The sequence below is a fragment of the Pantherophis guttatus genome, chromosome 1 (genome assembly GCF_059756535.1).
Source record: "Pantherophis guttatus breed Tessera chromosome 1, ASM5975653v1, whole genome shotgun sequence".
In the NCBI taxonomy this organism is placed as follows: domain Eukaryota; kingdom Metazoa; phylum Chordata; class Lepidosauria; order Squamata; family Colubridae; genus Pantherophis; species Pantherophis guttatus.
Window position 1 is genome coordinate 58,131,234 of NC_142063.1, and position 27,030 is coordinate 58,158,263.

At 39.5% G+C, this 27,030-nt stretch overlaps 2 protein-coding genes across 10 annotated transcripts in view; one reads left to right on the top strand and one right to left on the bottom strand.

Annotated features, from left to right (window-relative positions):
- Positions 1 to 576, bottom strand: part of PRORP (protein only RNase P catalytic subunit) — a 40,078-nt gene extending 39,502 nt beyond the window's left edge. For 2 of the 8 annotated variants that reach the window (XM_087874706.1, XM_087874684.1), the window contains exon 1: positions 154 to 576. The gene's annotated coding sequence lies outside the window, so the exon portion shown is untranslated. The other 6 variants (XM_034418016.3, XM_034418012.3, XM_087874689.1 and 3 more) reach the window with 3 other exon arrangements.
- On the top strand, positions 388 to 26,938 carry PPP2R3C (protein phosphatase 2 regulatory subunit B''gamma). 2 transcript variants are annotated; one of them, XM_034418018.3, is made up of 13 exons: positions 388 to 790; positions 2,550 to 2,677; positions 3,952 to 4,056; positions 4,162 to 4,274; positions 6,994 to 7,091; positions 8,878 to 8,948; positions 9,644 to 9,776; positions 12,275 to 12,330; positions 12,417 to 12,492; positions 21,902 to 22,038; positions 22,986 to 23,123; positions 24,768 to 24,827; positions 25,853 to 26,938. In XM_034418018.3, the coding sequence occupies exons 1-13, from the start codon at positions 742 to 744 to the stop codon at positions 26,039 to 26,041; spliced, it is 1,353 nt and encodes a 450-aa protein (XP_034273909.3). In that variant the 5' UTR covers positions 388 to 741; the 3' UTR covers positions 26,042 to 26,938. The 2 variants fall into 2 exon arrangements, with proteins under 2 accessions (XP_034273909.3, XP_060546558.2); XM_060690575.2 differs by having other exon boundaries at positions 778 to 1,273.
- Positions 26,939 to 27,030: the final 92 nt, after the last annotated feature.

Consider the following 27,030-nt stretch of genomic DNA (forward strand, 5'->3'; position numbering starts at 1 on the left):
CTTGTTAGCTTGCTTGCCATATTTGGCAGACATCAGGAGCTCCCAGAACAGAAAAGTTCAGCCCAAATTACCAAAGGGTTCGGTTCTTGCTAGCTAAAGCGCTCGACACGCACCGCATGCTACGAAGCGTAGTACTATATCACAGTGTCTTACACAGGCAGGTTAAAACAGGGCCAACTTAGTCCGGGCGATGAAGACAATCCGAGTCAAAACTCCACGAAAAAGCCGCAGCTACCGTAATAAGGGAACCACGCGCGCTACTTTTTCCGGAAATTTCCTCCAATCGAAGCACTCTCCTCTAATTGGTCGATTAGAGCACATGAGGTCTATGCAGGCAGTGGGTAGAGATCCAATAGCCGGCAGGCAGCAGCCATGTTAATTAAGCTCCCCCCTCCCGCTTTCCGTTTTCTCCCTGTACGTCAGAGGTCTTCCAACTGGGCAGCTTTAAGACTTGTGGACGTCAACTCCCAGAATTCTCCAGCCAGCATAGCTGGTTATTAAATATAAGCATAGCTGGCTGGAGAATTCTGGGAGTTGGAGTCCACAAATCTTAAAGCTGCCCAGTTGGAAGACCTCTGCTGTACGTTATACAGCAGCTTCTTCTCCCTCCCCTCCCCCCCCCCCAGGGAGGAGAAGGAGGAGTAATATTGACGGGTTCGCCGTTTCCCGGATATTGCCAATAGTGACGACGGTTAGTGGGGGGAGGTGTCGTACTTGACTGAGGCGGGAACGTCACGGACGATGGACTGGAAGCAGGCGCTGAAAAGCCGGCTGGCTGTCAGTACCGACCGTGAGTGGAAGAGGGACTTTTTTTTTTTTTTTAATTAGGCCGGTGGCGCGTGACTGAGGAGTGTCTGTTAAACGGGGAGGGGCTAAACGAGGGCCTGCCTCGCCCGCCTGGCGCTTCTCTAGCTTTGCTCCGAGGTAACGCGCTACCTGCGCTGTCTCGGAATCTGAGGGCGATTAAACGGCTTTTTGTAGCCTCTTGCGGGATTTTTTTTTAGGCTCCGTGTTTCACAGCAGCGTCAAATGAGATTTAATATTATCCTATTGTGAATGAGATTTAGTTTACTTTACTGGCCTCTGTCTGTCCTAGTAATCATTCAGCGTGAAAGGACAAGATAGATAGGAAAGCCCCCTGTAATGGCCCTGTCATAGCAATAGAGCCTGGTGGCGCAGCAGACTAATAGCCTGTTATTATCATTCAGCTGCCTGCAATTACTGCTAGTTTGAATCTCCCCAGGCTCAAGGTTGACCTTCCATCCTTTCTAAGGTAGGTAAATTGAGGACCCAGTTTGTGGGGGCAATAAGCTGACTTTGTATAAATATACAAAAGTATGAAGGCTATTGCTTATTGCTTAACGCATTGTAAGCCGCCCCGAGTCTCCGGAGAAGGGCGGCATATAAATCAATTTTTTTTTAAAAAAATAGCACTTAGACTGATATACCGCTTTACAGCCCTCTCTAAGCGGTTTACAGAATCAGCATATTTATTTATTTATTTGATCACATCAAGTTCAGAAAAATGAGAATTCCAGAACATCTCATTATGAGAAACTTACATACCTGTTAGGAAGCCACAATACAAACAGAACATAGTGAAACAGACTGGCTCCAAGTTAACAACTGCATCTTCTCTCCTTATTTATTCAACTTACGTGTTGAATATATATTAAAGCAGTGGTGCAATCCAAATTTTTTAACTACTGGTTCTGTGGGCGTGGCTTGGTGGGCATGGTGCTGCTTGGTGGGCGTGGCAGGGGAAGGATACTGCAAAATCCCCATTCCCACCCCACTCGGGGGCCAACCAGAGGTGGTATTTGCTGGTTCTCCGAACTACTCAAAATTTCCGCTACTGGTTCTCCAGAACCTGTCAGAACCTGCTGGATTTCACCCCTATATTAAGGGAAGTTGGATTGGAAGATGATGTGGTTTTAAAATTGGAGAAACATTAATTACCTCTATTATGCTGATGACATTGATCCTGATAGCTGAAAATGCAAAAGATCTGCAAAATAAATGAAACCTAAGGAGTACAGAAAAGAAAACGGGACTAAAATTAAATATAAGGAAGACCAAATTAATTACAACAAGTACAACAAGCAGCCTTACAATTGACAGTAAAGCTATTGAAATGGTAGATAGCTTCTTGTCTTTTAGGATTAACCATCAGCAGCAAAGCAACAAGTCCTTGACTTTTGACTCGTCACTTAAGCAACCGTTCAAAGTTCCACAGACCTGCCCCCTCTGACCCCAGTTTGAAGTTATGGCCATTGCAATCATTCACTTTATGACCACAAGAGCACTGCAGCACCCTCCCCTCCCATCTGTCACCCCACCAGCTTCCCCTAGGTTCCCTCCCATGGGTCTAATATGCTGTTAGCATAAAAGGATTTTATAGACATTTCTTTATTCTTTCTCTTTCATAGAGAAAGATGTTTCCAGTCAGTACATGGAATTCAAATCAAAATTATTTTTCACATAGAAATTTGTTTTACAAAGTAGGCTATATAAATGAAAGGTAATATACTCTGTTTTGTGTTATTTAGCTAAAAGGAGTGACCAAGAATTGAAGGATGAAGAGATGGAGTTGTTTACAAAATACTACTTGGAATGGAAAGGAGGAAGAAAAAGTGCCAGTACGTCTTATGTGAACATACCACGATTTTATTACAGGGTAGGTTTTCAGTGTTGCTCTAGGTAAGGTCTTTAAAATACAACTTTTATGGTAAAACAATTTAATTAACAAAAAGAATAAGCCACCAAGGATCATTAAAATTATATAAAACCTGGTCTCAGCTGGTCTTAGATTTCTAAAACATCAGGTATTTAAAAACTGCAGGAATAAGTTGGATGTTTTGATACAACTAGTCAAAATATATCAGAGAGAAATTTCAGCTTCTTCAGAAACAAGATATTAGAACAATATCTGGTTTTTTTACACAAAACTATTTTTAAAACTGATTTCTATAGATACAATATTATCTACAATGTTAGACACAACTGTTTTTTTTAACTAGGAAGAGAATTATTTTAGTTATGTTGACAAAGTGGAATCAGGATTGAAACTCCATGTCAACAAAAACAATACATTAATTCTATAGCTAATTTGTATCATATCCAGTAAAATTGTAATAGTCTTCCACATACAGGATTGTGATATTATATTGTATAAACTCAAGGGTCCAATTGAAGGTGTTGGCTATTACCTATAAAGCCCTTTATGACATGGGATCAGGGTATCGCCCCGAAGGGATTAGCTCATCCTATTTGTTCCAGTGGAAAGGGCCTATTTTGGATCCTACGTGCCAAAGAATTCATGTTTGATCAAATAAGAAGGAATGAAGGGCTTGAACATGACACGTGAATAACAATGTTAATTTAAGAACAGCCTCATAAGGGAATTGCACATGACAAGCTGAAACATTTGGCTAAAAAACTAAGTTGCAAGACAAATGGAAAGAACGGAGAACTTGGATGTATTGGACACAAAAAGAATGGATGCTAAACTTGTTTTTTTGAGTTATAAGTTTAGACTCCTTAGGTATACTTTTATGGAAGTGGTAATACCTAGCTTCCTGTTTAGTTTCTTTTTCTCTACATTTTTACTTTTCAACACTGTTCTCTGTTTAAACCTGTAAAAAAAACATTGTCTATAAAGGGGATTTATTAGATTACAGAAAGAAATTGGGGCAACTGTTAACAGATGCACGGAAGAAGCTAAGTACTATCAATTGCCAATTATTCTTTGTTGTTCATTAGTAATAATGGATAATGAGACAGGGGCAAAAGACAGCCAAAGGTGAGAAAGAAAAGGAAGGAAGGAAGAAAAGGAAGGAAGGAAGTTAGGAATCATTGTATTTCAAGAATTATTGTAGCACAAATAACATTTATGCAAACAAGTTTCAAAATATACTTGTGCTGCCAATTACAATTCTTTTCTTTTTTTAGCTGCCAGCAGAAGATGAAATATTGTTACAAAAATTAAGAGAAGAATCTAGAGCAGTCTTTTTGCAGAGAAAAAGTAGAGAATTGCTAGACAATGAAGAATTGCAGGTATGAAAAAACTGAAAATATGATTTAATTTCAGATCACTGTTTTGAAAACTTTACTATCCAGTAAGTGGATTTTTCCTCATCATTTTTAAATCTCCTTTTTAAGAATTTGTGGTTTCTCTTGGATGAACATCAGACACCACCTATGATGGGGGATGAAGCAATGATTAACTATGAAAACTTCTTGAAAGTTGGTGAAAAAGCTGGATCCAAGTGCAAGTAAGACCTTTATTTTGAAACACAGGAGCCTGATTTGCTTAGTGTTTTAGATACATCTAGGTCAATATTCAGATCTGAGATTGGATGAAGGGAGGGAAAATGTATTGCTGAATATTTATATATATATAGGAATAGAATAGAATAGAATAGAATAGAATAGAATAGAATAGAATAGAATAGAATAGAATAGAATAGAATAGAATAGCATTTTTTATTGGCCAAGTGTGATTGGACACACAAGGAATTTGTCTTGGTGCATATGCTCTCAGTGTACATAAAAGAAAAGATACGTTCATCAAGAATCATAAGGTATAACACTTAATGATAGTCATGGGTTACAAATAAGCAATCAGGAAACAATATCAATATAAATCATAAGGATACAAGCAACAAAATTACAGTCATAGTCATAAGTGGAAGGAGATGGGTGATGGGAACAATGAGAAGATTAATAGTAGTGCAGACTTAGTAGACAGACTTAGACAGACTTAATGCAGACTTAGTAAATAGTTTGACAGTGTTGAGGGAATTACTTGTTTAGTAGAGTGATGGCGTTCGGGAAAAAACTGTTCTTGTGTCTAGTTGTTCTGGTGTGCAGGGCTCTATAGCATCGTTTTGAGGGTAGGAGTTGAAACAGTTTATGTCCAGGATGTGAGGGGTCTTTAAATATTTTCACATCCCTCTTTTTGACTCGTGCAGTATACAGGTCCTAAATGGAAGGCAGGTTGATAGCAATTGTTTTTTCTGCAGTTCTAATTATCCTCTGAAGTCTGTGTCTGTCTTGTTGGGTTGCAGAGCCATAGTTTATTAATAGTATAGTATAGTATAGTTTAGTATAGTTAATTAATCAATAGAAGGCAAAAGTACATGTGAATGAGCAATTTAAGTGATTATAATTAGCTGTTGAATGTCACAAAGTTGTTTTATGATTAAAGGAAAGCATGCATTAGACTATATGAAATATAATGAATGATTTATTTGAGCATCCTGGATTACCTTATATATTAAGGGACAAATGTCTAAAGAGCACTTACAGTAATATTTGTTGTGTGTTTGTTGGTCAGGGGCATGATTGTGCATGTATTTTGTATTCAGCCAATATTTGTTATCTGAGAACTTAAATACAGATAGTTCTTGATTTACTACACAATTAGGATTAGAATTTCCATCACTAAGCAATGCAATTATAAAGTGTGGTACTACCTGATCGCTTCACTTAATAATGGCAATCCCTAAAGTCCCCATTATCATTAAGTGAGAATTGTGGTTCATTAAGCAAAGCATCTCCCCAGAAGTTCCTGCCAATTTCCAACAACTAAAGTCAGTTGGAAAGGTGGTAGGAAGTTGAAAATCTCAGGTGACTCACAGGCAGATAAGTGGCTGCTACTGGGTGGGAGAGGGAATGGGTGGGTGGGATCCACAGGTGGCTGAGAAGGCACAGCACAAGCATGGTGGAGCTTCAGATGGCTGCTAACAAGTGAGCAAGGGTGAGAGAGGGTGTATGAATGGCTGGGAAGACACTGTGAACTCAAGACAAGCTCAGGGAGGGAGTATGAGGATACACAGGTAGCAGAGAGGCATAATGTTAGCACAGAAAGACTCAGGGAGGGTACATAGGTGGTGGGGTAGTGCGAGCTCAGCAAGGCTGGGGAATCTGGTGGCACAATGGTTAGAATGCAGTATTGCAGGTTAACTCTGTCCACAGACTGGAGTTTGATCCTAACCGGTCAGGGTTGACTCAGTCTTCCATCCTTTCAAATTTTATCAATGAGGACCAAGATTGTTGGGGGCAATATGCTGACTTGGTAAACCACTTAGAGACAGCTGAAAAGCACTGCGAAGTGGAGTAAGTCTAAGTGCTATTGCTATTGCTAAGGTTTGGGGACAGTGCGCAAATGTGCCCAGGTGGGTAAGACTTACTCAAGCAACTTGCAATCTTGCTGGTTTCCTTCCTTAAGGGAAGCCAGCAGGAAAGGTTACAGAGGGACACTAAACATCACAAGTGCAAGGCAATTGCTAAGCATCCAGATTGTGATCATGTGACCACAGGGGTAATGGAATAGCTAGAACTTGAAGGCTGGTCATAAGCACCAGTCATTCATTGTTGTCATAATTTGAATGGTCGCTAAATACAGAGGTTACTTGTAATTAACAGTGAATATTTGATAGATTGTATGATCTATTTAGAATATGGATTTGAATATTAATGTATCAAAGATAGGAAAACAGGATGAACAATTTCAAGTTATACATAAATTGTGGGGAAAAGTGTAAAAGTACAGATAGGTGGTTCTATGAAATTAAATAGGTTGATAAATGTTCCCCTCAAGTTGCGTCAGAATATCAGAAATATATTTCTGAAGAGCCTTGGTGGCGCAGTGGTTAGAATGCAGTATTTCAGGCTACTTCTGCTGATCACCGGCTGCCAGCAGTTTGGCAGATCAAATCTCACCAGGCTCAAGGTTGACTCAGCCTTCCATACTTCCGAGGTTGGTAAAATGAGGATCCAGATTGTTGGGGGCAATATGCTGATTCTGTAAACTGCTTAGAGAGGGCTGTAAAGAACTGTAAAGTGGTATATAAGTCTAAGTCTATTGCAAAGTACTATATTCAGAATACAAATTTCTATTACTTTATTTAATCCATTATTCATTATTTAACTGACATTCAAACTGCAAAGACATCTTCAAAATTTCAGTACTAAATTTCTGTTTCATAGGCAATTCTTCACAGCTAAAATTTTTGCTAAATTACTTCATAATGATCCCTATGGAAGAATATCTATCATGCAGTTTTTCAATTATGTCATGAGAAAAGGTGAGTCCTTTTGATCCATTGTAACAAGATCTATAATGATGCATATTATATTATTAGATTCCATAAAGTAGAAGTGGTTTGGGACTGCATTCTGTTTTAAACTGTGTTGAGAACCATTTTCCTAAAAGTGGGCATGAGCTGGCTTGGTAGACCAAAATGAGTGGTAATCAGTATTGTCCATGTTTTTCTATTTTAATCATAATCTAATATGTGATAATATTAAATTTATCATAATTTTTAATCACGTCATCATCTTATTATACTTCATTATCACTGTTAACTCAATACTATTATTCACTAGACTGCTATTGTAATAGCAAATTATAATGACTATTATTCACATTTTCACTATTTTTATTCTTTCTAATCCAATGAAATGTTGGAAAAAGATGATGATGATGATGATGATGATGATGATGACAACGACAGAAGCCAGCAAAAAAAAAAAATAAAAGAAGAAATTTGAAAACAGGCTGGATATGGGTAGCAGCTGCAAGGAAAAATTCCAGAAAAAAAATGTGTTCCTCTGAGGACACATTAGAATGGGTCATTCTAAGCCCTCTCCTCTTTCCTGTTCATGGACAGAACATATGCAGTCTCCTTTTGCTTCCCGGTAGAATATACATGCAAACATACTCAGAACCAACAAGAAGACAGTAGAAACCCACTAACAAATACAACAGAGCTGTGGTCTCTTTTCTCTTGCCAGAAAATGTTTGTGTGCCAGTGAGTTTCACACATCAAACAATTAAATCTGCTTCTTTCAACTGTTTCATACTTTTTTCCTCCTACCCAATGGGTTATGTTAGCATTATCAATCGATGGTTGATAGCTGAGGGAGATGGATGGTTCAGAAATTTGAAAAACAAACAAACAAATAAACAAACAAATAAATAAAGCTACTCTGCAAATATATGTACCCATGCCAGAATCACAATAATGGCTTAGTAACAACCAATTATGACCTAGTGAGTCAAAAAAATTTAGATGTAGGGCAGACATAAAAAAACAAAGCCAAAAACATTGTTTTATTGTACAGAATATCCCTCTTATGACTACTAAGAATGAAAAGGTCGGAAGGTATTCTAAAGCATTGCATACTTTTCTTATCTTGACTCATATGCATAATTTTGTATTTATTTATTTTGTCATGTTTATGTAGTGTATATTAGAGGTGGAGACCCTTTGAGAGCTGTATGCAACGAAATTTCATTTTAATGTATGCCGATTAGTGTACATTCAAAGCAACAAAAGTTATTCTAAGTCTAAAGTTATTCTTATTCTTCATACATCTTCCAGTGATGAGAGTAATACTTCACATGGGACTAATTTTCTGTTTACAGATTGAGTTAAATTATGGTTGGTTTAACTGTAGTTTGTTGTATAGGTCACAATGATGGGTTCACATGTAACATAATTGTATAATAAAATACAAATTATAATTTGTGAACTAGTCTTTTGAATGACTTGAATATCTTAAGGGAAGTCAGGATGGTCATCAGTAAAGCAAGGCAGAAATCATAGTGGATCTCAGGAAATTTGTAAATTGAAACATAAGAATGCCAGATAATATTCAGCTCTCTGGAACTACCAGTATATATACATATGGTATTTGAATTTGTACAATTTGCTATAACAGATTTTTGAATTTTTATTTGTAATTAATTTAAATAGGAACTATCCAGTTTGCCTTTGTTGGAATACTTGTGAATATCAATATCTAATGTTCTTTCAATTTGTTACTATACCTTATTTTACTTTGGGTATTTTTTAATCTGCTTCACAGTATGGCTGTACCAGACAAGAATAGGCCTCAGTTTATATGATGTGGCTGGACAAGGTTACCTCAGAGAATCAGTAAGTGAAGAATAATAATTGATATGGTTATCTAATGTAACTGAAATTATTTCTATTTATCTTCATTTAAAAAGAGCAGTCGAAGGGAACAGATTTAATAATCATCTGTTCATATATAATCAGATTTCAAGTAAGCCACCAGGAGTACTGCAATTGTGACAGAGTACAAATTTGATTAACAAATAAAATTGTAATATAATGCTAAGTTTTTAATATGGTTGTTAAGTGAATCTGGCTTCCCCATTGACTTTGCTTGTCTGAAGGTCACAAAAGGTAATCAAATGACCATGGGACACTGCAACTATCATAAACATGAACCAGTTGCCAAGGGTCCAAATCTTGATCACATGACCAAGCATGAAAAAGGGTCATAAGTCACTTTTTCAGTGCCACTGTAACTTCAAATGGTCACTATATGAATGGTTGTAAGTCAAGGACTACTTATATACCTCCTCATAAATTATGCATGCATCAGAAAATGGATACAATGTTTATGCATTATGTGACTTGCAGGGTCAATAGAGGACCAGAGATATTGCCAGCCCTTCTTTAGATACAAAAAATATGAAAGCTCTTAAGAGAAAAAAAAGAGTCTCTGTTCCTTCTACAAACTATAGAATAAATGTAAAATGTTTCAGATATAATCATAATGATATTTGTGGTATAAATATACATTTTCTTGTTTAATTTTTTAGGATTTAGAAAATTATATATTGGAACTCATTCCCACTTTGCCACAGTTGGACGGTTTAGAAAAATCCTTTTACTCTTTTTATGTATGCACTGCTGTCAGAAAATTTTTCTTCTTTTTAGATCCTCTCAGAACTGGTAGGTTTAAATTACTCATCTTTTTTTAAAATTTGAATCTAGTAATATAATCCAAACTATACAAATATATGCCTGTTTTGAATATATTAGGGTTTGATATGACCTGATCACCTTTCTTTTCTTGTATAGCTTAAATAATTAAAAGATAGTTTATAAGATTGTTGTTCAGTGATGAATTTTAAATCTAACTAATGATGCTAGATTGAAACTATCTTGCTTCAATAAATCATAATTATTGAAACTATGAAGACTAACTCAGTTTCTCCAGATTAAGGCATTATTATAAACTATAGTAAAAATTGGAAACCTATGCTTCCAGTTTTTCTTGGCTGTATTAATGTGTTCCTGATGAGATGAAGGCTTGCTCATAAATCTGAAAACCTGTATCATTCATAGGAAGAAAGATTTGGTAATAATTTAATTTTTGACTGAAACTTTCAGCCAGGAAGGGATTTATTTTAGTTAGGTATGTTTTTGCTCTGACACATTTTGTAGCAATATACCGGTAATAGCTAAATCATCATTGTCAGTTGGTTGAATTTATGAAGAGCACAGTGATCACAGTTATGTTTTTCGTATGTTTTTTAAAATATATATATAAAAAGTTTTTTAAAAAAAACAAATATTACATCATTTATCATTCAGTGTGTCATCTGGAAAGAAGAAAATTGTACAGAATTATTACGAGAAACCCTATAAATAAGAAAGAGTATCAGAAGAAAGGATAAAACAATACCTAGAAAAATCTTAATTACTCAAAATACCAGAAGATTATAAAAAGGCATTAGAGAAAAGAATAACGATGATGGAACTAACACAGGGGATTAAAAAACAAAAGAATGGCAAAACACCAGGGCTAGATGGATTGCCAGCAGAGCTATATAAAACATTACAAGATATAATAAGCAACACAATGCTGGAAGTATTTAATGAACTCCTAACCCTAACCCTAACACTTTTTAAAGTGTTTTTAATATGTTTTGTTATTGTTTTTTAACTTTGGAGCCAAACTTATATATATCTTTTTAAATTGTTTTTAATGTTTGTATCTATGTTTTTTACTTTGGCTGTACACCGCCCTGAGTCCTTTGGGAGAAGGGCGGTCTATAAATTTGATAATAAATAAATAAATAAATAAATAAATAAATAAATAAATAAATAAATAAATAGAAGTGAAGATACCAAACTCGTGGATGGAGGCATATATTACTCTTATACAAAAAATAAATAAAAATATAAGACAAAATGAAGAGATAAATGGTATTAGAATTAAAAAAGAAGAATATAAACTACAGACATTTGCAGATGATTTAGTCTTTATGTTTTTTGTATGTTAAAGCTGTCATTGATAAATGAAAATTTCCTTGTTCAAATTTTGTATTACCTTTGAGATGCCAAATTATAAATTGATGATGATGCTTGTGGGAAATAGTTGGACTGTTGTGGCTTCAGTACAGATATTTACAAGAATTTGACATGACACCCAAGCCTTCAGTTTTACCATTTGCTATCACAATAGCAGCTTTTTCAGTTAGGGACAGACAGAGCTTTCTTTCTTATTGGAGTAAATGAAAAAGCAGTTATTTGCATGGGAATTGACTGGTTCAGGTTACACTGGCATAAACGGCATTTACTGTATAACTAGCAATGGAATAAACTATATATTCAAGACTGTTCCTTCCAGGGGTGGGTTCTAAATTTTTTTACTACTGGTTCTGTGGGCGTGGCTTATCTTGTGGGTGTGTCTTAGAGGTCATGTGACTAGGTAGGCGTGGCTAGCTGGTCAGTCATTTCTGGAAGGTCCTCACACTTACGACCAGTCCTCGCACTTACGACCCAACTCATTTGTTTGCTTTTAACACTGATCAGCTGTAGGATGGCCCTTTGAAGCCCCGCGGCAAGAGTTTAAACAGTACTTTTCCCTCTAGTCATCAGCTGGGACTCAGGAGGCAGCAATAGATTGGGGGTGGGACCAAATAAAAGGTAAGAATAATGTGGGTGGGTGGGAGGGCGGGGGGGGAGAACCAGTTCGGTGACGTCATATCGTCACCACTACTGGCTCGGCCGAACCGGACCGAACCGGGAGGAACCCACCACTGGTTCCTTCACCTGTGATACCTACCTACAGTAGTTCTGACTGTGGATAATAGTAATATATGAGATTGTAATTGCTGTAGTAATTTTTCAATTAGGTCTCACTGGCATCTTTGTTCTGATTTCAGTAGCAATTCTGACTTTTCCAAACATAACCATACGTGTTCCCCATACCTGGTACTTGATTAATATTGATTAATATTTTAATCAATTTGAAGTGTTAATTATTTATTTATAACATTAATTTTAAAACATTTCTGCTTTTTCACAAGCTGAAGTAATAGGTCAAAATTTAATTTGTTTCTTTTAAATTCCTTTCAGCATAACTTGGGTGTTACGTTGCTTAAGCCTAAAAATATCACAGTCATTAACTAGTGAAAACAGCATTATTTTTTCTTTTCCAGGGAAGATAAAAATACAGGATATTTTAGCCTGCAGCTTCCTAGATGACTTACTAGAGGTAGACATTTTTAAAATATACTTTTGACTTTTGACTTGTCCTTCACATTTGTTGATAGTTAACTTAATATTTCCTTATCCATTCAGTTACGTGATGAAGAACTTTCTAAAGAAAGTCAAGAAACAAATTGGTTTTCTGCTCCTTCTGCTTTGAGGGTTTATGGTATGTTGCATGCATTTGGACTACATTTTCTGCATGAACCTTTCATTTTCATGACACAAAGAGGGACCTCATAAATTACTAGGTTTACATCAGAATTAATGGTCATTGTAGCAAAACCTAGTTAAGGGGGAAAATAGACAACTTCATCCATTTCCCAGAAGTCCTGATTTTTATTACCTTTGTACCATACTCAGCTTTCTGCTACCACTATTTATCTTGGAGAATGATCCCTATCCTGAAATTTTTTCCCTTGCCAGGGAAGAGGATATACATAGTGCATCTATTGTCAAAACTGATGTTATCCAAAACAAAAATAACATTGAGGGTTAAGGTTCATTCTCCAAGCTTGTAGGTTTATTTCCAAACGTTTCGTTACCAGGCTAGGTAACATCTTCAGCGGAGTTTAGGGGATATCAGTGTCATCTAAAACCAATACCAATTCATCAACAAAAGCCCTTAACTTAGTCTCTTTTTTTAGTTTTTACATTTACATTCCCACAATTTTGATATTTTATTTATTTATTTGTATCCTACCTTTATTATTTTTACAAATAACTCAAGATAACGAACATATCCAACACATCTTCCTCTTCCTATTTTCCCCACAACAACCGAGGAGCATTTGCTCCATTTATATTCCATATTAAACAGTTCTAATCCATAATCAGGCCAGAAGATTAGAAAAGTTAATACTAGTAGCACAGTGTCATTCTTTTCTAATTTCCGAATACATCATTGTTTAGTTTCTCTCTTTGCATCTCCTCCAATTGCTCTTCTGAACATGATTCTGTCAAAATCTCTGCTGTTTGAACGTAAACACACCTCCTAGTTTACCTCCTCCAAATAGGACCTTTTTCTGTTTTAATTTTTCAGGCAAAAATGTATATTTTTTCCTCTTACATAAAATTTGGATAGAATTTTTTTTCTATCCAAAAAATGTAACCTCCATTTCCAATATTGTATTGAAATGCTGCTGCAGAATTTTCTCCCTTGTCTTCTTCCTAACAAAATGCACTAAAACATCCCTTGGAACATTTGTTGTTGTAGTAAATCTAGAATTTATTTTATAATTGTTACCCATTTTTGCCTATGTCTGGGCCAAGCTTTTAATAATCTTTTTTCTAATATCTTCTTAGACATGTAGAATAGCTTAATTCTCCATTGTGGCAGGGAAGATCATCCAGGATTGGGTAATACTCTGCTTCCTTGCTTGGAGACCGAGTTAACTTTTCTTAGCCATGCCTATCCTGCCTGGGTGCTCCCCAGTTCGACTCGGTCTTCCAGCAAGTTGAGACTGAGAAAAAGAGGCTGACCCATTCCTGGAATTTCTTCATGAACGATGGAAAGTCCTTATTTTCCTTACCGAGCAAGGCTAGAGAAGCGATAAGGGAATCTACTGGTCTGCTAGTACTCCCCCCTGCCAGCTTGACGATCAGCCGAAGGCCCCTGCCAGTCCCGCGCTTAGCGGAGGGGGTCTTGCCTGTCATGGGCAACCCCTGGCAATCGTCGGCGAACGAAGAAAGGGGCTCAGTCCCTGTCTGGTTCTCCCAGACACACTGATTGTGGTGAGCGCTGTTTGCGCCAGTAGAGCCGCGGCAGGAGCGCTCATGACGAGCCGGTCTGCCTTATTTATATGTGGAAAGCGGCTGCCGAGTTCAGCGTCATCTTAGCCGCGGCAGGAGTGCTCTTGGACAGCCGGGCTGCCTCGTTCCACAACCACAATGGGAAGCCTCCTTTACCGCTCATCGAGCATGGGAGAGCCCAGCGCAATCATTGTCACTGCAGGACCGCTCTTTGAGCCAGTCTGCCTAAACTGCTGAAGATACAGCGGCGACAGCGCTCTGCACCACGACGATTGAGGCAGGAGAGGTCAGGCGAGCCGGTCTGCCCACCTCAGGAGGTAAGGTGCCTGATACGTCCAATGGTATTGGAGCGGCGGCAGGAGAGCTCCTGGCGAGCCAGGCTGCCTTCTACTGGAGCGCAAAGCGGCAAAAGCACCTGCGCCCCTACAGCTGTAGCGGGAGAGCTCCTTGTGAGTCAGTCCGCCTTGTACCACAGAGTAAGCGTCTGCGCGCTTAGCACCAAATCAACTGTGACAGGAGAATGATTTGTGGGCCAGGTGACCTTTTACTAATCGCAACACGCCTAAAACGCCACGGGCCATGACAGCTGCAGCGGGAGAGCTCCTTTCGAGCCAGTCTGCCTTGTAATCATCAGCAAGCCCAGAGTTATGTCACCGGAGCAGGGGCACCTTGCGAGTCAGACTGCTTCTGACTGGAACACAACGCACCGCAAGCGCCACGCTCCATTATAGCTGCTGTGGAAGGGCTCTTTTGCGCCAGTCTTCCTTGTCATCAGAGATAAGTGGCTGCTGCGCCCTGCGCTATGCCAACTGTGGCAGGAGAGCTCTTTATGAGCCAGGCTGCCGCCTACTGAATCACAAAGTGGCGTAAATACCCTGCACCATTGCAGCCGTGGCAAGACAGCTCCCTTTTCAGCCTGTCTGCCTTGTAACTGGCAGCATGCAGCTGCTGCAACCAATGCTATATTAACTGGGGCAGGAGTGCTCCTTGCGGGCTTAGGCTGCTTTATACTAGATCGCAACTCGGCATAAGCGCCCTGCTTCATTACAGCCATGGCGGGAGCGCTCCCTCAGAGCTGGTCCGCCTTCTAACAAGAGAGTGGCTGATGCACCCAGCGTTATGACTACTGGGCGGGAGAGCTCCTTGTGAGCCAGGCTGCCTTTTACTGTAGCGCAGCGCAGTGAAGGTGCCCTGCACAGTTACAGCCTCGGCGGGAGAGCTCCTTCAGAGCCACTCTGCCTTGTATCAGGAAGTAAGCGCCTGCTGTGTCCAGCGCTGTGATTACTGTGGCTGGAGAGACCCCTTTGAGCTCAGTTGCCAGTTTCCCTCTACAGTAACGCAGTAGAGACGTTTGGCACCATTAGAGCCGTACCAGTGGATATGCAAGACTAGCCAGCCTTTCTAAATCCTGAAGTGAAACGGCGGGAAGATTGGTGCCCTTTTGTAGCCGCTCAGTCGGCTGTCCCTTGTTAACTAATCTGCCTGGTAACAACATAGTGGGCGGTCCTAGCGCCATTGGAGGCTGCTCCTTATGAACCAGTCTGCCTTTCAGCAACTGAAGAAGGGGGTTTCCCACGCTTACAGCGCTGGGGAGACAGGATATGAGCAGCATTAACTCACAGCAGCAAGTTGATCTCATTTTCAGCACAGTCCTCTGCCAGTCATCAGCGCTCCGCTCTTCCTCAAGCCTTTCTCGTACTACTATTCCCTTGGACATGGCAACCTTGAGGGACAGGGCTCACTAGTTAAGGAGTAGGAGTGCTAAGCCCGCCTACAAAATTGGCTGAGGCGACAAGTCCATGAGTGGGGTCACGTTCTCTTCAGGAACCGGTCCCCCCCCCCTGCACTAACCTGGCTCAGGGTCACCTGGTGGCATTAGGCAGCATGGACAGCCAGCCTTTCACATACGTGTTATTGCCTCAACAGCTCTGATCTCCCTTTTTTTCTGCAGATAAGCAGTGCCTTTGAACTTTCAGGGGGATTTTGTCACACCGGCCTCAACTTCGCCCTCCTCAGTAGTGGGGCCGGACCCAAGGGAGAAACTGGTTTAGCTGGTCCTTTGCACCATGCTTCCTTCATCGATCACCCGTAGGAATACTACAAGGCTGTAAAATAGTATATAGACAACTACATAGGGTGTCACGGGCCATTCTTGGCGACCACGCCACAGACCCCTGTGGAGACTTTCTTAGTCTTTCGCCACAGGTTCCTCCGTTCACTATGGATCTCCCAATTCGGAAACGATCCAATTTCCCCACGGTCTGTGAATAGCGACGGGCCTCTCGTCCATCAATCTTAAGCCCTTTAGGTTGTCCTGGTTCAGTCCACTCCCTCAGAACCTGGACCATGACCTGCCTGCGATCATAGGCGATCTCCAGGCACTTCCCAGGAGTCAATCTGTCTGCATGTAAGTTCGGAACTGATGGCAGTTTCCCCGGCGACCTCTCGCTTCCTGACCATTCTCCAGAATGGCCTAATGGCCTAGTAGTGAAGATGCTTCCCTCCCATTTAGAGGTTGAGAGTTTAATCCGGGATATTGCCAGATGTCTCTTTAAAAGAGACGGTCCCACGATGAAGCGGCACCACCATCCCTAGGCAGGGAACAGGGCTACATACATTGGTAAGGGACTCTGCCATCCTATGAGCACGGTGGTCAGGAGGGTGGTTCCTAATTCATCGAGGCTCGGTCAGTAACTTGACCTGTTGCCGTCTCCCAGACAGCACTCTCTCCCTCACCTCTTTACTGAGTTCCCTTGGGAGAGCTAAGCCTCAATTGACGAGGCTGCACAAATGTTTGTGGCTTCATCAACCACTTCCTCGTTAACGACCCATCCTTGGACCTTGCTGGCCATTGGCTGGCGATGATTACGGATAAGTGCAGTTGGCCTGGGGACCCCTTTAAGGTTCTATATTAGGGAAACACTCACCCGGGGCTGACTGTCATAACGGAGGTGAGACCAGCTGTTCAAATTCAGACAGCTCTACCAGCAGCAACGATGACTGACCTTCCTAAGAGTCACAGGGTCGGCGGTCAATTTGGGCATGTGAGGTCTTGTCCTTCCTCACTCATTCAACCATAGGGGAATGTTCCTCTGGCTGCCGTTCCTTATTCCGATGCCATACTATGCGGCCTCTTGTCGGCACCCACACTGCCCAATGGGTTGATGGTATCCTTCCTACTTAGCCAAGTGAGCGGATATCTAAGCCACCAGTAGTTTCTGGATGTTAGTAGCTTCCGGTCATCCTCAGGCCCTTGGCAGGGCACGGATTACAATACCGGGAACGGTGTTCCATGCACCGGCCCTTTCTTCACGCCTGGCAGGTAGCCAATTTGTTCTATGGGATACTCACGTGTGGTGACTAGGGACCCTAACCTTCCGGGATGGCTCTTCCCCGCTAGACTTCTGGACTCTGGCTTCGGGCCTATCTAGGGCAGGCCTGCAGTCCAGCCAATGATTGGGCGCTCCTGCCTTCCCATAGTCAGGTAGGGGAGCTTCACCTACCACGTTTGGAGTTCTCAACCAGTACGGCTGGGGAGGGGTTACCACTGCTTATCCTGCACAACCAGGGGACGTGTTTCTATTTCCACAGCCGACCATGCCATTAAAGGTCAGCTGTTGGCGGAGAAGGTGGACCTTTCCAATCACGCTGATGAGTTATGGGGGGTCTCATTGACTTGGGCCACTGCTCCCCGGGTAGGCTTCCTATCGCTGTAGCTCAGGTGCTCGGTGTCGGATCGACACATCTCCCTTGCCCCGAGTTATCTCTCTACACGGACATTATAAGCCGTGTTGCTGGTTCCCGTTCCCTGGCCTCCAGGCAGGCCAAGGATTAGCTGAGCCTAGATGTGGCTGGCTTCCGATTCTCAGGGAAGGCTTAATCGGTGTGGGGCGCATTGCCCGGTGCCTCCTTTCCACCAGCAGGTAGGTTAGACAGAAGGCTGACTCTTGAGGTTTTCTGGAGCTCTGGGTTGGCACAACTCTTCTGGCTTACCCGGGCTTCCTATCTGTACATGGCATTGGGAGGCCTTGTGAATTTCCATTCGCGTGCCCTCTGCTAGGCTGCAGGTTCCCTGGTCCTAGGGCAGGTAAGACCCTTTGGTTCTCCACGATGCTCAGTCTGTGCAGATTCCATGCATAGAGGAACTGGTGTCCCCAGCCGACGCCCTCTCAGATCACGGCTCCTGAGACTGGCTTCCTGATCCTGGCCTGGTTCTACAGGCCACAACACACAGTCAACTGCTGCGACCTTGCCCTCAGGCAACGATGGGGACATGTGCTACACACCCTCTGTTTAGGTTTCCAGGGGCGCTTTGTCACTTCCCTTCCACCTATCTTGGCTCTGGGCCCTGTGAGTCCGGAACTTGGTAGTTTCTCTCCCCAGTGTGCTTCAGGCAGTTACAGTCTGCCCACTCAACCTTTGTTTCATGATCCTGTTTGAGCAGGAAGCTACACGCTGGTTCTTTGTCATGCTGGAGTCTCTCCACTGCAGGATATTATTAGGGGAGACATCTGGCACCTGCTGTGAATGGGTGGTCCCCTGTTTCCAGTATCGGCAGAGGGGGTTGGATTTTCTCCTTCATAACCATGGAGAGCTGTTCCCTCCAGGACTGAGGGCTGACCGGCTTCCAGTGGGGCTCAGCCACATCACCGGACCCTAACAACTTTGGGAAGGTTAGTGGTCTACATGGTGACCTAATGGCTCCTGTAGATGCCGGGACTGGCCGGGGGCCAGTCCGCCAAGGAGCGGTTCCTGTTGGACCTTCACTTTGTCCAAGGCGGATTCTTGGGGACATAGATGTTCAGTGGTCCTTCCGCTGCCTCTCAGCGACTGTCTTATCCAACTCGGAAGGTGGCCGGGCAGGGCTTGACCGTCTGCAGTCTCTCCGTTTTTTCCCCATGGAGGTCCTCCTCCTTTGAGTGGGCAAGGTGTTTGTTTGTTTGTTTGTTTTCTTGTTTCAGGCGTCCTCCGGGGTCACCAAGGTCGGACCATCAGCTCTGAGAACTGGAGTCAGACGGCCATTGCCTCGCATGGGTTCTTCTGAATCACCTTAGACCTCGTGCCTCACTGCACGGCCCCTGTGCCGCGACCATGCCTGGAATGTAGGTCGCACACTATTCCATTGGGTAGGTGGGAGGAGACATTGGTCTTCCTATCCCTGCCCTTGCTGTTGCAGGTGGAGGCTCGCTCCTCGGATAGGCCAGCCTTGACCGGTGGCGTCCTCTGTAGCACTCGCACGCAACAGGAAACTTGGGACCAGATGGCTTCCCTCCCGTACAACTAACCAGCTTAAGTAAGTCCCAATCCTGGATGATCTTCCCTGCCACAATGGAGAAGGGGCGTTGGTCCTACCTGACACGCTCCTCAGGGTGCGGGGAAGATCATCCAGCCCCACCCTGGTGACCGTCTGGTCCTTCGTCCAGGAGGGGCTTATGTTTTGCAGATTGTGAGCCTCATCATCATCTTTGCTGCGCCTTCGTCGAACTGGGGAGCACCCAGGCAGGATAGGCGTGGCTAAGAAAAATTAACTTGGTCTCCAAGCAAGGAAGCAGAGTATTACCCAATCCTGGATGATCTTCCCCACACCCTGAGAAGGAGTGTGTCAGATAGGACCAACGCCCCTTCTCAAACAAAAATTCGTTCTCAATTCTAAAAAGCGAGATTACCTAATTCTTTTTTCAATTCTTTAGAATTTCTGTCTTACTCGCTAAAATTTCCACTTTATGGTTGGTTGGTTATACCCTCCCTAGAAACTGCTATATACAACCTTACATTTTTTAAACTTCTTGTTTCATCTTCTCATTCATCTTTAAAAGTCTTTCGTCCATTCTTTTTTCAAAAGCTTCTTTTCCATTTGTTCAAATAATTTCTGAAACAAATCCTGTATAACTATTTTCTCTAGAGGCTGCCATAACAATCTACTCCTACCCTCTCCTTCTGTTTTTCTTGTAATTGCCATTATGTTATTATAATCCAAAAGTGAGAGTATCTCAAACAAGCAAAAGGAAAAGGCAAGTTTCTCTTTTATTTCACTTTCTCTGTAACTTCAAGTTGCAACAGTTCATATCACCATAGCAACAAAAGTCATAGTCAGATTCATTACAGGTAGTCCTCAACTTATGTCCTTAATGGAAGCTGCCCATTATAGTCATAAATTGTGACGGTCATTGAATGAGACACCACGATCACCTCGTTTTATGACCACACCTGCTCTTCCCAATGCAGTCGTTAAGGAATTGTGTGGGTCGTTAAATAGAGGACATGCTGTCTCAGGTGGGAGAGATCATGAGAGGCTAGCACAGGCTCAGGCTTCAGTGGAACACAACATGCCTCAAAGGCCTCCCCCATCCTTTGAGGCATGCTGTGTTACACTTCCTGCTCCAGGAAGCCCTTGGGGCTGATTTCCCATGTCCTTTGCCCCTCAGCCTCACTGCAGGCCAGGAGGCTCCATCCCCCATTTTGGGAGTTTCTACAATGAATTGTGGCTATTCCAAAATTGTACTCATTTTCCAGAGGGTACCATGCAGCATATGAATTCTGAGGGTGGAGCAGTCCTTGAATTCCATCTACACTCACTACTGTGGTGTAGTCTGTATTAACAATATGGTCAGCCATCCTCATTTCTTAATCACTTTTAGAAATAATTTATCGGCAGAATGCCAAGAGGCTGAGCAATACTCTTCCCTCCCTAGGCAAAGATAAGATTCTTTTCTATCAGTTAAACTCTTTTAGATTTGTAAAGTGAAAAGAAACTTAGATTTAAAGATTCAAGAATTTTTGCAAAATAACTTTAAGAAGACTTAAGAAAGTGTTTAAATGGATAAAGGGGACAGTTACTTTCTTATTTTTGTATTTTTATTACTTTACTTTTGTCTTTGACAAAAGTGTTTTGGCATAAATTTGAACTAAGCTACTTAAAGAAACCAGACCTTTGTAGGAATGCTTTTTGTTCATTGTTAAAGAATGCATCTAATTGTCAGACTCTACATAACAAAAGGTATGTTACAGGTAGTCAGGTAGGACATGTAGTTCTCAATTTAGTCTCTTTTTATTTTATAATTCCAAAAGAAGGGATAGGCCGCTTTCAATTCAGCTCCTCAGCTAATTGAAAAACCTTCATTTCTGCAATTTATTCATGAGGAGCAACCAATTGGAATGCTAGTGAGTTATCTTATGACCTCTCTTTGGTCCAGGGAGATTTTCCAGAGCAACATCCATCTTCTAACCATTCTCAGTAGTGGCATCTCTCCTTTCCTTTGAAGATGTCAGCCTGACATAATTCCTTGCCAGAAATTTTTATATAGTAATCTAAAAAACCTTGAGGTTTTGTCTACCAAACCTACTGTTAATTTTTCTTTGGATGCTATTGGTTCTACTTTGCATAAGTACAAACAAATCTTAATGGGCAGAATACCACAATAGCTTAATTAGGGCTGAACATATTCAGTGAGTGCAAGATTAAACCAGAGCAGATTAAAATGTAGTACACAGAACATCTTGGAATGTAGCTTCTTGAACAGAACATGGCTTGCTGGCTAGGAGATCTCACTGGAAAATACCAGTGCTTCTACACCTTTTGTTTTATTACATGGGTTTCTAACATTCATAAGAGATCTTTATAAACTTCTCAAGACAAAAATTCCTTTTCCGAAAATTGAAAATTAGAGGTTTTTTCTCTAGAAATCTAAAATGTTATGGCATATATTATACTATGAAACTTGTATAATAAGTTTTATTAATCTTTTCTCATTATCTTTTAACTGTAAAATGGTACAGAAAGTGCATTTCTCCCTTTCATATTTCCCCCCTTTTCCCATCCTCTGCAGGCCAATATTTAAATCTTGACAAAGATCACAACGGCATGCTTAGCAAAGAAGAATTGTCTCGATATGGAACAGGGACACTAACTAACATCTTTTTGGATCGGGTCTTCCAGGAGTGTCTGACCTATGATGGAGAAATGGTATTCCCCTCATAGATAGAAATAGTATACTTTGTTTCAAGAAACAATGTTTGTTTTTTAATTGATCTCCTGTAGTTTCTAAGATTGTAACATAAAATGCATATTAACTAAATAGAATGAAAGAAACATTCACTTTTCACTGGCAGCTGAAACCCACACATGGTATTTTTCATAACTGACTTTGCATTCTTAATGAGAAGAAGAAATCTCATTGTGAAGAGAGGACAGTGAGTTCTTCATTATTTCTCTTTTTCTGCCAAAACCAAGAACAGTGAACAATTTATAATCTGAAAGTAACTGACATGAATACACAACCATAATGAGTCTAAAGTAGAATATAGAATTTTCTTTTAATATATACCATACTTCTAATTTTCTAGATGGAATTTGATTGTTATTAACTCCAAGAACACATCTTATAGAGAATGATTGTGACATACAATAGGATATCTATATGCTTTTTAGGAATTTTAAAATTGTATTCAGTTTCTGCTAGAAAATTTATTCTAAGCTCATATGAGATTAGAATCCGGTAGAAAGCTGCAGAACTATTGCCATTAACAATAGATTCTTAAATGCTAAAAAAAAATATAGCAAATTTCCTAATCAATTTTTAAAAAATGTCCTAACCTAATAACTGTTTAGCTTTCATCAGTGGAATGACAAGTAGCAATAGATTAATCTACTGTGTAGAGATTTGTTTCTTTAATTTGAATTCTGAGCAGCTCCCTTGTAGCATTGATAGAAACCTATGGGGATGTTGCTTAGCCAGTTAAAAAAAGCAATTTCTGTTCACTTTTTTTCCCTTCAATGGCCATTTCTATTTCATGCTGACTTTCACTAAAAAGTAACTGCTCTCCTACAAGGAAATAGTCATCAATTATGGTTTGCTTGCAAAATCAATTTTAAAAGAGGACTATAATAAACATGATTGCATCTGCTTTTAGGACTATAAGACGTACTTGGACTTTGTACTTGCATTAGAAAACAGAAAGGAACCTGCAGCTTTGCAGTATATTTTCAAATTGCTTGATATAGAGAACAAAGGATACCTGAATGTCTTTTCCCTTAATTATTTTTTTAGGGTAAGTCCTTTTTGTAAAGGTAGGTCATTCTTTTGTACATGTGTTGTTGTAACCATTGTGCCTTTGCTTAGAAACCAGCTGGTGATTACTTTAAAGTACCTCTATTTATTACAAGACTTTTGTCAAAATACAAACATTTAAAATTTTACATTAAAAAAATTTCAGAATTATTTTTAGAACATCTTACATTATAGTACCATATTGCTGTGCTTGTAATTAAATATGAGTTTTTCTAAAAAAAATCAATAAGCCCATTCTTTTTTGAGGAAAGAATTGCTAATAACTTCTAATGGTTAACAGAATATTTTTTTAGCTACTGCCATGAGAGAAGAGCTTAAATTGCTGTCTAATTATATGATAGCTTTTAGTGTAAATTTTAAATTGCCCTTTCTAATTTGTTTTGCTGACTTGACTGGGAAATAATTCAGATTAACAAAATTTACAGTTGATACTTACTAATCCCAGAAAAATAAGTACTTCACAAGCTACACTGATTAATGAATCAACAGTTTCACAGAGATCTATCAGTATAAATATTAAGACTGGAAATACTATTCTATCCTTCACGAAATCGATATTAATGTTAGTTGACTTAATCTTTTTTTCTGTTTTCGGCAAACGGAATATTCATAATTAATAAGCAATATTTTTGGAAATGGTGATGAGTGGTTTCACTATTATATTCATAAGATATTAATACATTTTATTAAGATTCAAGTAATTAAGCATTAATTATTATTTGTAAAATCTGTCCCACGCCACCAATCCTCCCCAGCATGTCACCTAATATTGTTCCTCCAATTTGGTGGCTACTAAACAAAAATATTTCATTGTGAATGACCCAAGAATAGACTAATTCAGTGAAAGGTTTTTACTGTCACCTCCCCCAAACTCTGGAACCTTTTCAAAGCCTTTATAATAAATGCTCTGCAGGTTTAAACTACATCAGGAACTGTGGTTTTTTAGCAGCATGAAGCAGATTAATTCCTCTGTAATAAACAACACTTTGGCCCTTCATTTTCCAATTATTTTTTTCTGCCAGCGTACACATAATCGTTAGGCTGAAAATTTGAGGCTAAAAGCTTATTTTAACAATGAGACATGCTGCTCACTGTTCTTTTTTTTTTTTAATGGGCTAAGAGTTAGGAATGATTGCAAATAGATTGAGCAGATGGTCAGTCTTTTTTCTCTTGGTAAAATTGATTACATATTTTGTAGTACAAGACCTGAATGTAACCCATGCTATTCCTGAAAGGAGTTAAAGCAAACACAGGTCCATAGCTTTCCAAATAATTGATATTGGCCAGAATCAATATCATTAATACTATATGCTTTGAATTCCAAGTTCACTCTGCTGTGTTTCGAGTTAAATCTCTTGGTAATGGGACATCTAGGTTCCTTAAATATTATGAACATATAGATAATAGCAGCTTTACTGTATAGAATATTGTAAAATGCTATGTCCGATGCTCAAGTCAATGTTAATTGTCATCACAATTACTACAGTATTTTGCACCTGTATATCTTTGCACTTTTGCATCTTTGCAAAATTGCCCAACTATTGCAATTCTAATTAAGCTTACTTCATTGTGTACATCCTCAATTTTAAAATGTTATTTATCTCCTTAATTTCTATCCTTGTAGGCTATTCAAGAACAAATGAAAATCCATGGACAAGATCCAGTTTCTTTTCAAGATGTGAAGGTTAGAATTCTGATCAAAATGTATTTGTGTGCAATACTTAGTGATCTTACTTTCGAAGTACTTATCTGATAGTCAGCAATATGGTTACATACACTGTATACTGGAATCTGCATATCTTATGGTTACATAGAGTTGATTTAATTGCACAAGCAGAAATAGTTTTCTCAGGGTTACATTCTGGCTATATTTGTTTGAATTACAATATCTTTTTTAAAAAACAATATGAAGTTATACTATCTACTATTTAAGGTAATTATTATTTAAGTTTATTATAGTTTCCCACTCCCATAGACATAAAAAAAAAACAACCACATAGGTAAAGAGATCTGGAGCATACCTATTCTGCCAGAAAATACCAGGGAAGCAGAAATTATTGGAGATAGGTGGTTCCTCAGATATCCAGGCCCCCTGACATAAAGGGCTTTGTAGGTAACAACTAGCACCTTGAATTGCACCCACAAACCAACTGACAACCAATGCAGTTCACACACCAGTGAGGACAATAGGCATACTAAGAGGTGCCCATTAACGCTTCCAGTTTCATTTTGTAACACTTGTAACTTCTGATTGTCTTCAAGGGCAGCCTCAATGTAGAGTGCATTGCAGTAATCCAGTTGTGGAGTTCAGAGTAGACCAGCGTAGGTAATCGCCTCCACATAAAGGCTGAATTACTTTGAGATTAGCTATCAGAATCTGCAAATCTGGTTATGTTTTACCTCTTACCCCTTATACATTTAATGAATCGAAGTATTTACCTAAGAAGCTTCCAAATGTTATCTCAGTGGTCTGCAGTTAAAAAATTATCCCTTGCCACCTTATTAATGGAGCTTATATATTCCCATTCAGATCTTATTTATTGCATATTAATATACATTGTATTTGTGCTATGTAGTCTTCTATTGTTCATAAGAACAAAAAGGTATAAGGGAACATTTAGTTTAATTAAATAACTTGTTTTTTTATGGATGTATAAGCTTATACCATGAGGCTCTAATAGATAAATTGTTAAATTTTATTTTTTCTAGGATGAAATCTTTGATATGGTAAAACCTAAGGATCCTTACAAGATTTCACTTCAAGATTTAATCAATAGTAGTCAAGGAGATACAGTCACTAGTATTTTAATTGATCTTAATGGCTTCTGGACTTATGAAAACAGAGAAGTTCTTGTGGCCAGTGATAATGACAGTACAACAGATCTTCTTGATACATGATTTAACAGTAATAGATTGTATTATTGGAGATATGCCCAACTGATACAGTGACTGCTTGAGGCTGAATAGCAAATTCATTGCACATTTCACTGAAGTTTCCATCTAACTCCAGATGGACATCTTTTAAAAAAAATTTTTTTTGAAATGAACCTCAGTTGAGGTTTTGAAGACCTGTTATTAAATGTTAAAAAGAGCTGTTGGTAAATTAATGTTTATTTAAATCATTTCAGAACCTATAGTAGCAATCCATACTGCATTTAAACAAGTTATATCCTTCAGAAATTTTCTGAAATATTTCAGTTTTGTACTGTTGAATGACCTTTGCTAAAACAATTCAAAATCTGTTATGTTTCTCTGTGTGTCATTACAAATGTTCAACCTAATTCTGAAAATTAACAAGTAAATAGTACCTGTCAGCTGGCCATATTGATGAAGTCAAATAACAGTCATTTCCACAGAAGACTAATATATCAAGCAGCTATGTGTATAAGTCAGTCTCCCCAACCAGTTGTTATTTAGAAGTGTTGAACTTAGTTGTAGCAATATGGCTCTGTTATCTGTTTAGATCCCATGTTAAAGAATGTTGATATAAAATTCCAAAAATACAAACCATGGTAAGTTAAAATGCTTGGTATGTATTGTCATTTTGCCTGTATTGGGCACAGTTTTTTAAACTGTCTTAAACTTACTATGTTCTAGTAAATTTTGGTTTCCCTAAGCTTTAAAGATGAGTGACACAATAAATCTAAGACTAGGTAAAGTGCTGTTATGAAATGTAAAATGATGGTGCATAAATAAGCTAGGAGAATAAGTATGGCATGTTTTACAAACACACTGGAAGCCTTGAGTGTCTAAATATGTAATAGCAATAAACAGAATACAGTTTTTTTAAAAAAAGACTGTCTTGTTAATTTTATACAACTGATCAAATCCTGCTAAACTCAGTGCAGATTAGATCTTGTAATCAGTTCCATAGGAAGAACATTATG